The sequence below is a fragment of the Sturnus vulgaris genome, chromosome 10, assembly GCF_052056855.1.
Source record: "Sturnus vulgaris isolate bStuVul1 chromosome 10, bStuVul1.hap1, whole genome shotgun sequence".
NCBI classification, from domain to species: Eukaryota; Metazoa; Chordata; class Aves; order Passeriformes; family Sturnidae; genus Sturnus; species Sturnus vulgaris.
In genome coordinates, this window is record NC_142252.1 from 21,117,669 (window position 1) to 21,130,032 (window position 12,364).

At 44.4% G+C, this 12,364-nt stretch overlaps 1 protein-coding gene across 2 annotated transcripts in view; it reads left to right on the plus strand.

Moving 5' to 3' along the window:
- Positions 1–12,364, plus strand: part of PLD1 (phospholipase D1) — a 55,607-nt gene that overhangs the window by 12,271 nt on the left and 30,972 nt on the right. For both annotated transcript variants that reach the window (XM_014887069.2, XM_088171034.1), the window contains exons 2-6: positions 4,902–5,087; positions 5,423–5,550; positions 5,848–5,993; positions 6,811–6,919; positions 8,339–8,404. In XM_014887069.2, the coding sequence (XP_014742555.2) occupies positions 4,934–5,087; positions 5,423–5,550; positions 5,848–5,993; positions 6,811–6,919; positions 8,339–8,404 (603 nt within the window). In that variant the 5' untranslated portion in view covers positions 4,902–4,933. The remainder of the gene's footprint in view (positions 1–4,901; positions 5,088–5,422; positions 5,551–5,847; positions 5,994–6,810; positions 6,920–8,338; positions 8,405–12,364) is intronic.

The window sequence follows — 12,364 nt, forward strand, 5'->3', positions numbered from 1 at the left end:
AAGGCTGAGATGGTCATATGATCCCTGTAGTAATAATTTAGGGTTAAAGCGTAACCAAAATGGCAAATAACAAGTAGATAATGGGTTTGTAAAGTTGAAGGATGGAGCTACAGGTTTGCAATATGTTCACAAGGGCTTAGGGATTAATATAGTTAATTTCTGTTTTATTAGTCATTGTCCCTGCAGTTGAAATCTTGGCTGATCCTTGGTGCAATCACTATTTCCAGTGTATATATTTTACAAGTTCATGAGGTTTGGGGCTCTTGTGCTATGGGGGCAGCCTGGGACAGGAGGCAGAGAGCTTAAGTGGTACTTCAAGAGGAAGTAATTAAATTGAGAACTGGATTGGACAAAGGCAGTGTCAGCAGTCTTTATGGGGTTTGTAGTGTGTGTTTTTATCTCTTTCAGTTTTTAATCATCTCCTTTTTTTCCCTGTCAGTTCATTCTTTCCTATGTTTTCCTTTACTGCTGAGTCTTTTCATTGTGTTTTCCTTCTTGCTGCTTTTGCCCAGGCAAACTTTGAGCCGGATAAAGCTGGGGCAGCACCTTCCCTCTGTTCAAACACCAGCTCCTGGATGCCCTTGGCAGCAGGTTTGGGGTATGGGTGCTGGGGTGCAACTGTTCCCTGCCTCCTCCAAGCCCTGGGGCTCTCAAACCCCTCCTCAGGCAGTGCTATGCCATTGCCCTTAGGTAGGGCTTTCTCCCTAGTCTCTGCTTTAAACCAGCAGTTAAACTGAAACAGAGTAAATTTAGATTAGATATTAGGAACAAATTCTTGCCTTTGAGGGTGGTCAGGCATTGGTTGTCCAGAGAACTTGTGGATGCCCCATATCTGCAAATGTTCAAGGATAGGTTGGACAGGGCTTGGAGCAACCTGGGACGATGGAAGATGTCCCTGTCCATGGCCAGGGGTTAGAACTGGGTGATCTTTAAGGTCCTTTCCAATCTAAACCTTTCTGTGATTCTAATTCAGAGCACTTCCCCCTTGTCCACCCTGCACACAGCATCTTTCTGCAGGGTTGCAGTCTGCTGTCACGTTTCTCTGCCTTCTCTCGGTAATGACACTATTCTCACAGGTCAAATGCTTTAGGTCTGAGTCTTCCTGTGTTCTGCACCATCTCTTCCTTCCGGGCTCACAGGCAGTAATGCTGTTTGTGCGTTTTGGCACAGGTTTTGCCTTTGTTCAGGTTGCCGGTTCTTGACTTAGTCAGACCCTGGCTTTTCCCTTTTGGCTGTTTGCGTTTATTTTCCTTTAAAAACTCTGGTGCTTATTTTCTATCTTGAATAGCAACAGCTGAATACTAAAATGCAGAACTCATTTTTCAGAAGTTTCAACCTATTATTTACAGTCTTCTGCACTTTGCTGCTCTCACTTGAGTTCAGTATCAGAGGTTTTTTAATTCTCTTCTCTAGTCCGTCAGCAATGTGAGCAATGAGTGGCATTGAACAGACAGAGCCTTCTTGGTAGCCTGCCTGGTTTGTGGTAAAATCCTGGATATCCATGCGTGGAGCTTATTTGCACCCAGCCTGTTGCAGATTAACCCAGGAATTCCTCAGCTTGTCCATGGGAATGCAGAGAGTGTCCACATGGAAACTCCGCCCCTGAGGTTAAATAGCTCTTATGGAGCAGAGCCCTATAAAGCAACTTGGCAAAGCTTAGAGAGGGATGTGGTATGTCCTGTCTGTCCAGCTGACCCCAGTGCCATCCTCCCTGCCCAGGACTGGGTTTGCCCTGTGTCCTCTGGCTCTGCAGCAGCCAGCTGTGGCAGGGAGCGTGGCCACAGCCCAGCTTCGTGGGGCTGCTGACAGGGCCACAGGCAAGTCACATTTTCCCTCTCAACCCCAAAATTTGGCTCTAATGTCAACGAGGGGAATCTTGCTACTGGGTCTGACTCAGGTCCTATTTGAGTTTGGATCCTGCTTTATACCAGGATTTGTCTGTGCCAACTGTGAAAACAGCTTTAGCTTTAAAAAAAAAAAAATCCTGAGTTATGGAGCCCTGCTGCGGTCCCTTGCAAATAATAATTGCATACACTGGTTAATTGTTTATCCATTAACCAACTGTGTCAATTAATCTGACAAAGAACCCAGCTGTACCTGGCACAGTGGGGAGGAAAGGAGGAGGAGGAGGGAAGATGAGCATTCTCTCTCCCTGTTAGCTCCTCTCTGTTGTTCTTCCTCCAGCCCTGCTGATGTGGTATTTGTCTGCTGGTTTCCTTTAAGTGTCATTGCTGGCATGGCATGTCCAGAGTGTGTTTGGGCTTGTGCTCTCTTTGACCATGGAAAACTTCTTTTGGAAAGGGCATTAAGTTTCCCTGAAGCAAAAGCATCTTCTGATGGAGAAAAAAAAACAAATTCTGTTTTGTTTCTAAATGTGAATGCAGACAGAAATGCAAAGCAAGATGCTGCTTTATTTGAAGCTAGAAATACATAAAAAATTTATTTGCATGAAGTGCCAAGTGGGAAATAGGATTTTAATGTATGTATCGGAGCAGAATGAGGCTCTGGTCTCCCTCCTGCCATCCCCTGGGTTATTTGGGAAAGTGTGGTAGCATCGCCTCCCTTGGGAGTGCTGTTTATGGATGCCTGTTTTCCAGGGAGAAAATCAAAGATCCAAAGCCAGTCTGTATCAGGTGGAATGACTTCACGCCAAATAAATGAAAATGTACCTTATGCTCTCTGAATAATTGAAGTCCCCTGCAGTTTGTTGTTAGAATGGGAAAAGTGTAAAGCTTCCAAGAGGGAGAACTGGCTTTCCATGAAGTGGTGATGAGGGACATGTGGGGCAGTGCCAGTGCCAAATTCCTGCTGCAGAGAGGCTGCACAGGCTGGGTAGGGTAACATCAGTGGGGTGAGAACAGTTTGATAGTTGAAACAAAATAAAATATACTAGTAATTGTAATGTAGGGGGAATAACACTGATGGAAATAAATGATGCGTAATACAGTAATTGCTCACCACCCCCTGATCAGTGCCCAGCTCCCAGCAGCAGTTGGCACCTCCCAGCCAATTTCCCCAGCTGATATCCTGGGGGTGCTGTCCTGTGGAGTGGAAAGGCCCTTTGGCCAGTTTGGGTCAGCTGTCCTGGACATGCTGCCCCACAGCTTTTTGTGCACCTCCTCATTGTGAGAGCATTGGAAACTGGGAAGTCCTTGAATTAGGGGAAGCAGAACTTAACAGCAACTCAAACATCAGTGTGTTATCAACATTCCTCTGGTCCTGAATCTAAAACACAACACTGTACCAGTTAATAATAAAATTTACTCTGTCCCAGCTGAAATCAGGACATTGCCCCAAAGTTCAGTGTATCACTGGGAAAGGAGGTACCCACATGTATCTTTATGTTTGAGTTATTCTTGCAGATCTCTTGAAGTGATCTGGGGGTCCAGTGATCTCCTGGTCTGGTCCTAAAGCCTTCTGTGCTCTGGTAGCTTTCCCTGCCACTGGTGGAAGGTGACAGAGCCACCCAGGCCCTTGGAGCTCTCACTCCCAATACATCTACATTTATTTTGGTATAAGAGAAGAGATTGACCCGGTTTTTCTTGATTCAAGTCTGTGTGCAAATGGATTTTTTTTTTTCCTGAAGGCAGCTGCTTCTAGCATATATGTAGTGATGAAATAATGGACTTGTTTCAAGAGGAAACAATAATAAAGAATGCTCTTTCAAAAGCAGCTAAACACATGATTTATTAAAATGTTAAATTATTTCCAAGTTACGGCATACCCAGCTCTTGTTGTGGAGTTCACTCAAGAATAATTGCACAGTGTTCATTGCAGAACTTAACATCAGAAATGTCACACTTTTTTGGAAAAATCATTCTTTAACACAATGTAAGAGCTTCCACAAGTATAAATGGGCATCCTTGTGTTGGCTTCTGTAAAACGTTGCCAGTTTGTCCCATCCATATTTTTTCAGCGTAGCTGTTGAGCTGTGACATTTCTTGCAGGGCAGGACGAAGATTGAAGGGACTTTTTATCATCCTCAGGGAGATGCCCAGGAGCTGGAGCCTGGCTATGTGCAAAGACCAGCAGCCAGCTCCATGGTGAGATGCAGAGCCTGGAGAAGGAAGAGGAGGAGGAAGAGGGTTTGCAAATACTCACAAGCAGGGAAGGCATGTGCTAGTGTCAGTGGCCATGCTTCATATATTGATTTACTTTTGCTTCCTCTTTTTTTTTTTTTCTTCTTCCTTCCCCATTTTTCTCATGACTCAGGCTCCTGGAATGGATGGGTGGGAATAAAGGTGGGGAGTGCCATAGTCACCAGTGCCCTCTAAGTGCCACTGCCTGAGTGCTCTGAGCAGGCAGCAGCCTTTTCCCTGGCTGTGTCCCCATCACAAAGGGACAGTGGGCTGGTCCCCTGCAGCCAGCTGGTTTGTTGGAGGGGTGAGCACAGAAGAGGTAGGATCCACCTTGTTGATTCCAGGCTTTCTGTGGGGATCAGGATGCTCCTGACCCTGGAGAGGAACCCTTAGAGCTGTAACTTTTGAGCCTGCTGAGAGGATGGAGCTGTGGGAGAGCACGAGGTATGCAGACACCACAGGCAGTTGTGTAAGCATAGAAATAGAGGAAATCTTAATAATGCTAGGAGTTTCTATCACTACTTCACTCAAAGGAAGAGCATGCAGGAAAAATGCCTGCTGATTTTCTGAGTGAGCTTTTTCTCCATGCAGACTGACCTGGGAAATGCAGCCCCAGGTGAATTAAGTCTGGGATTTGGCCAGGCAGTGATATGGTTTGTAACTTTAGGACTGAACATTTGGCATTGGGTGTGTAGGATGGGGACAGTTGGGATGAATGTGGGTAAAGGGGTGGAAGGAAGATGTGTCCATGCATTGCCAGTGGTTTTCTTCAGCTGTGTGTTTCAGAGACGGTGGTGACAGCCCTGCCTTGTCTCTCCCCAGTGCCCCGCAGCTCCTGAGTGCAGGCCCCTGAGATGTCTCTGAAAGCAGAAAGCCATGCAGCCACATCCACGCTGAAGAAACTCGCTGCAGACATGAGCAACATCATCGAGAGCCTGGACACCAGGGAGCTCCATGTGGAGGGGGAGGAGGTGGATGCAGAGGTGCTCACTGACCCCAAAGGCACCGGTGAGTTGGCACCCGTGCATTCTCATCCCATGTCCTGCCTGGGTTTAACAATCTGTTGGCAGGTAGGCTACAGCCTTAGGGGTTTTGCCAAGCCCAGCATTGACCCTGATTTAGAACCATGAGGCTCTTAATACTTGAGCTTCTCAAGTCAAGTCCCTTCTGTGTAACCTTGTCTTTGAGCTCTCTTTAATAAAAATTGCTCTCCTTTGCTACAATTAATGCTGCTGTATAAATGCTCCCGTGTTAAAGCATTGCCGTCTGCTGCCTTTCACGCCCTTGTGGATTGTTACAAGGCTGTTGAGCTAACAGTTTTGTGGGGTTTGTGGTCCTTGCAGTGTGCATTCCCTTCTCTGCCATCTACCACACCCATGGGTTCAAAGAGCCGGGCACACAGACGTACCTCACGGGATGTCCTGTCCGAGTGCGTGTGTTGGAAGTTGAACGCTTCACTTCCACTAAGAAGGTCAGAACTTGCAGAGATTTCTTTTGATTCCTGTAGAATTGTATTTAAAATGCTGTTTGTGCCTTAATTTTGTGCTTGCTTGTTTGTGGGCTGAGGAAGAAGCAATGCCTGTGTCTCAGAAAACGCTTAAGAGAGAAGGTTATCTGTCTATTTATAAAATCTAATAAAGCAGAACAAGAAATCGTGAGACACAATAATCCTTAAGTAAAATTGAATAAAGGCTCTTTAGATGAGCAGCTGAGGGAAAATGGCTTATTTCAAAACTTGCATCCCATGTGGTGATGCTCTGCCCTGCAGGTACCAAGCCCCAATGTTTACACCATCGAGCTGACCCATGGAGAGTTCGTCTGGCACGTGAAGAGGAAGTTCAAGCACTTCCAGGAATTTCACAGGGAGCTGCTGAGGTACAAAGCCTTCGTGCGCATCCCTATCCCCACCAGGAGGTGAGTGTGCAACCCTGTGAACACTGGGCTTTGGGAGATGGGGGTCTTTTAACTTTTAATATTGTATCTATTTGGCTTCATTGGTCCCATTTACTTTGCTGTAAGGAGTAGAGAGAAGAAGAATTCACTCTCCATGAATATTTACCAACTGTAATAAAAATACTTAATCTACGTGTTTAGCAGCCATAATCTAAGTGATGCAAACATCTCTCTGCTGACGAAGAAAACAATGTCTCCTGGGTCATCAGCTTTTGAGCTGGATTTGCCTTGAAGTTGGGGAAGGGTTATGATAATGCTAATGGAAATTGCTGGAGCCTTGTGGCTTTCTGACAGCATGGGCAGGATGTGGGAGGTATGGAGGTTCCTGGCCAGGCTGGTCTTGGTGCTTGGGATGGCTGGAGATATAAGGGGAAGGAGAAAAGAAGTGGGAAGAGAATAGTGTAGGTCAGTGAGAGCCTCTTGATATAGACAAACACTGAGATTTGATAGGAAAGATAAAATTATAAGGGGTTAAGAGTTGGAGGAATGGAATGCTCTAAAAACAGGGTGTAGGCTCCCTTTGCTTACTGTAAAAAATCAAACTCTGATGTTTTTGTGTTGCATTTTTGTTTGTGAGCCAGTTGGACCACACTGGCTTCTTAAATGAATCCACACTATCTTCTTTTCTGGTTTATTTTTTTAGCTATCCTGCCTGCCCGTCAGTTTTTAAGATCTTGCATAGGAAAAATAAAGGCATTGCAGAAGATGGGTTATGTATTGAGGCATACAGACACTTGCAGCACTGAGACTTGATGTTGGGGTGTGTTTTTCCTTGCAGTCACACGGTGAGAAGACAATCCATCAAAAGGGGAGAGCCGAGGCAGATGCCGAGTCTGCCGCACACCGCGGAGAGCACGGTGCGGGAGGAGCACTTCTCCAGCAGGAGGGTAAGTGCCCACCTCAGTCTGGGGGCCAGAGGGATGCCCTGAGGTGCAGGGAAGCCTGGCAGGTTGCTTGCAAAGCCACATACTATCAAAACCCTTGTTTTGCTATCATTATCGATATTTTGCTTGACAAAGTTTGGCTTTGACGAGTCCAGCTTTAATGCCAAATTCTCTGCTGTGCCATGATGAGGATGCTGCTCCTGGGGTTCATGTGGGTAAAGCTTTCCTCTGCTGTTGAGGAACACCGTGATGCTGGGAGTGGTGGTTCCCCTCTTCCCACCTGCTCTGATTTAAAGATAGACAGGGTAGTTTGCAGAGTCGAGTTGCATGATGAAGGCAGCCCTGTGGCCATCAAAATCTGAGAGGTTTCAGTGCCTTCCCCCTCTGAAAGAGGAGATGACAGACTATCGATGCTGAAGTGGGTAATTTTAGCCCAAGCACACGTATTCTGTGTAACTTCATCAGATGTTGACAGATGGGCCCTTCCATGGAGAGGGTGGATGTCTTCCTACCTCTTCATTGCAGCTTTGCTGCTCGCAAGTTAAAAACTCCATGTTTGTTCAGGCTGTGCTTATCGTTCTCTTTCTGCTGCTCCCTCCCTCCCTCCCTGGGCTTTGTGCCATTGGAAACTTCAAGGCCCAAAGGATTAAAGGATTGTGTCTTGTGGCTGAGCCATGCAGAAGCCCCACTGTTCACAGCTTCTCTGATGTGTGGGAAGTTTGAGGGGAGAGATGTGGGTTTAAAAGAGGAAGAAAACTGTTTTATAGATGCATTTTATTTTTTTAGCTCGTTTCCTTTCAGTTTGCTTTGTGTCCTGTAGGACTCTGCCTGGTTTCCCATGCCCAGACAGTTTAATCTTTTCTTTTCCCTTTTACTATGAGGATGGTAAGAGATTACTTCTCCCATAATGGTATCCTCTCTTCTTCCCTCCTTGCTGGGGAGGACAGGCCCAACCACTGCTCTCTCTGTGTCCTTGGGACAGGACAGCAAGGTCCCTGTGTCCCTCACCACATGAATCTTTTGTTTTGGTTAAACAGGCTCTTTCAGTTGCCTCTGAACCTGTTTTCTCACAAAGCTGATTCCTGTGGGTCAGAAACAATGGGGACTGATTTGGTACTTAAAATTGTTCTGAAACTTTAACTCAGTCACAAAAGTTGACCTCTAAAGTGACCCTGCCACGGAGCAGGTCTGCTGGTGGAAAGTGCAAACACTAGAACTATGAACAGTAAACAACCTATGACCAAACTATTTATGGTGCTGAGTTATGATATCCTGTGAGTACATAATAATGGATTTATTTATCCACTCAAACAAAAGTGGATCTGATTTTTTGATTGCTTCCTAATGCCAGACAGTTGGATTAAAGGAATTTTCAAGAAAAATCTCCGCATCTTATCTAAATTTTCCACATTTTAATTGTAGAAACAGCTGGAGGACTATTTGACAAATATTCTGAAAATGCCAATGTACAGGAACTACCATGGAACAGTAAGTAGAAATCAGTTTGCTTAATTGTCTAAAGAATATTCATTTTACAAATGCTGAATTCATTGGAAGAAGACGTGCAGCTTCTGCAAGAAACATTTTACAGCTGTTTTGTGAGCATTTTGGCTTAGCTGATTTCTCCAACACAGATGTAATATGATTAAAACCAAAGGAATGACTCAGATTAGAGGTTGTTAGTATAACAAACACAGTGATAACCTCCTCAAGCTAGTTCAGTCCAGACAGCTTGTTGTACATGTATGATGTAGTGAGAGTCTGTTTAATTCTGCAGACTATTTAAGATGATAAGTTAAGGTTTTAAATACTTAAAAAATTGGAATTCAAACCATTCAGTCTGGGCTTTGTGTGTGGTTCTGGGTGCAGATTTGTCTCAGGTTTCTCTTCTGTGCAGTTTCCCTGGACATTAGTGACGTTGAGTTTGTGTGTGTGGGATACCCAGAGAGGTGAATGAGTATTTTGTCAGTTCCAAAGGGAAATGGTAATTGGCTTATTTCCCCAAGTCAACACTGTGTGAAATGAGGAGAGATGTCAAATCCAGCTTCAGACCTATTTTAAGCAAAAAATATTTCTTGTTAAATTCATCCTGGAATGTTTCTTCAGAAATCCTCACCTGTCAGCCACAGCTGTGACATCTCTTGGGGATGATAATTTATTTCCCCCTTTTTTTTGGCTGCATAATGACTGTGTTACTTCATCTTTTGTATTACCAGCAAAATCTGATGCACGCACTGAGTAGCTGCTGGGTTTAGTGACATTTCTGAGCACACAGTGATAACTGGGAACACCTGGTTTTTAAACAAGCCAAAAATAGTGAACTTCGGGTTTCTATATCAGCCACTTCTCTTCCACTTTTGGTATTGTTAAGATATTCTCTTTTGGAGGATTTCCGTTGTGTAGAGGTGTTGGGCAGTTCATAGTTGGATGTTTTGTATAAAAATTTAAAAACTGTGTGTGCTGTATTGTAGAGCTCAGTGTTGAGCACTGCCTGTTCCGTGGGACAAAGTGCCCATTGGGGTTGGCCATTGCACTCTGAATAGCAAATCTTCAGGCTGAGGCTGAGAAAGCTGCATTCCTTGGAGTGCTTCTTTAGGGGACAGCCTGTGGAGCTTAATTCCAATGCAGTGAAGAGCTGTGTTAGTGTGCATGTGGAAAAGAGTCATCTTTTGTTCTAGAAGCAAGATCAGGATAACTTGGCAATTTTGATCAGTAGCATATGCAGAGCGGGGGAGAGTTATTTTACAGTGTGGATCCATCTTGTCACTTTTAGGCAGGCGTTGCCTTTTTCAAATATTTTGGAACATTTCTGCTCCTCTGAGAACGTGGGTGATGCTTTGGCCAGGCTGTGGTTTGAGCCAGGCTGCCCAGTGGGGGCCGGGAGAGGAGATGGGCAGCCCTGCCTTCCCAGGCAGCTGTGGGGTGCTCCCTTCTGGGCTGAATCGCCCTTCTGTCCCCAGCCCCCGGAGCCAGATGTCCCTTTTGCACATAAATTCTCAGTTTATTGTTGGCTTTCACTGGATTTGGCCGCAGGGAAATGTTCAGGGAGGACTTTGCTGCCCGTGGTGGTGGCACGGGTCCTACAGGCAATGCTGGAAGAAAGCACAGGGAAGGAAGTGCTTCCTTTAAAGCAACGCCCAAACAACCCCCACCATTCTCAGACTAAAGTGAAGATTTCTGGCACTTTCCCTGGAACTGTATTTGTCTTCCTGAGAACAAAATGAGGGCTTTGCTCTTCCTGTGGTTGAGAAGTCTTTTGCCTGGATGCTGACAAATGCTGTAACTGTCTTAATCTTGGAGCACATTTGGACTCCGTTATGTTGCTCTCATCAAGTCCATGCACTGAGGACTTTTTTAAAATCAGGAACTGTTAAATCAGGCGTGGAGTTGCAAAGGCAAGCTGAGACCTGCCTGGAGTGTAAACCCTTGGTCATTGTGAAGAGCCTGCTTGGGTCAGTAGCATCTCTGAGGAGACATTTTTTTTATCTGAGCTGCACAATTTAATGAATTTGCTTTTTTGCATCTTTTATTTTGCATTTGTGGTTAATTTATTTTTTCCAGTGAGAGCAAACTGCTTTGTACACTGTCTGGAGGATATGCCATGCACTGAGACAGTTGAACCTGCAAGTCAAGCTTGTGGTTTTGCAGACCTGAAGTCTGTGGTTGGGTTAAGGATCAAGTCCACAGTGACTACATAGCATTGTAGAGGTTGTACATCATCTAGCTTTTTATATTTAATAGTTTTTAAAAATTTATTTGATTTATGTGTTTAAATCTCATGTCTTCTTTCCAAAACCTTTTTATAGTACTTTCAGGCTGAAGTGCTTTAAGACAGTTACTCTTAAAATGAATGTTGTGGGAAAATCGGTGTGTTAACTGTTCACACTTTTTTTTCCTGAAAATTGGAAATTGGAGGAATATAGCCTCAAAATGTTGAGGCTTAATTGGATTCTGTATAAAAATTTTATTAATTGGACCTTTGCATTATTTTTGTACAAGTTCCCATACTTAAAAGATGCACAAGGAAAATGAAAAGTAAGATTTGATTGGAGTGTATGTATGTGTAATGTTTTGCATGAACTTTAGAGAGAGTAAAAATCTCATCTTAAGTGAAAGCAGCACAATTTAGAGCAGCTGAGAAGTGAGGGTGGCCCCTGGTTTGCTTCTGATACAGCCCTTGAATCTGCAGAACTTTGTGGAGGTCCTCACCCAACCCATCAGTATTCCTAGCTATTGCACTTGAAAGGCAGCATATTCAAGGGGGTTTTAATGTGTATTTTGTATAAGCAATTTTTTTTGTATAGAAATTATGCTGAACAATATCATTCTAAAGAGTGTGCAATTCCATGTTGTTGCCAGTGACCACTGCTAATCAGTTTTTGATGCATTTCTGAACCCACTAAATAAAGAACAAGAGTCAAAATGAAAAAAATACAGCATAGAGAAACTGAATCCTTTCTGAAATGCAGGTGCTATATGAAATTTTGCTTACATAAATCATGCTCCACATTGCTGGCAGGACAGGATGGTTGGAACACCTTGCAGCTTCCATAGCCTGTCCTACTGCAGCCCTACTCCCATCCACCTTTTTATTTATTTTATTTATTTATTTTTTTTATTGCCACAACAATGTCATTGAAGCTGCATTCTCCAGGCCCATATCTCATACCAAAAGCATCCTGCTGTGGGTCGCTGTGAAACCAGAGTGGGATGCCAGATCCCAGGGAGGCAGCTGGGCAGTGCAGGAATTCTGATGTGACAGAGATGAGAGCTCCTGGCTGCCCTGCTTGCCTCTCTGTGCATGATGAGCACCTCAGATGAGGCACTGTGACAGTAAAAATAGCTAATTGTAACAGTAAATCATTCCATCAGATGCTTTGCACTATGCTGAGGAATTTTCCTTCTCACTGCAGGAATTTATTTAAGGTTGTTTTTTTTTTTTTTACAAACCAACGCTTGATCAATGTGTTGGATGGGCTCCTGTCACTGCTGTTCCAGAGACTGCTTGGCTGAAGAGGAGGTTGCTGTGCTGCCAGACAATCTTTCTTTCTCTTTCATGTAGTGGTAGTTCTGTTTCTGCAAGTAATTCTTCCTCTGGGTTTTCATTTTTGCTTCTTTGAGGACAATTATTTCTCTGCATGCAGTGCTCCTCAAATTCCTGCCAGCTTTCTGGTTCCAGCCAGCATTTTCAAAGGGTTTTGACATTTATTTGCTTTTTTGTGTGTGTGCCCACTGTGAGAGATGTCTGGGTTTCTGATTTGTCTGATAGGAAATGCCATGAAGTTGTTAAAATGGGATCCAGACAAAGAACTGGCCTGAGAATTTGCTTGTGACTTCTGATAAGCGCTTGTAGGGTACACTGGGTTTTTTCAGGTGCTTCCTACCCTGTTTTGAATGCTGCTGCAGAAACAGCTGAAACATTCATTGATCACACCTGGTGCTTTTCCA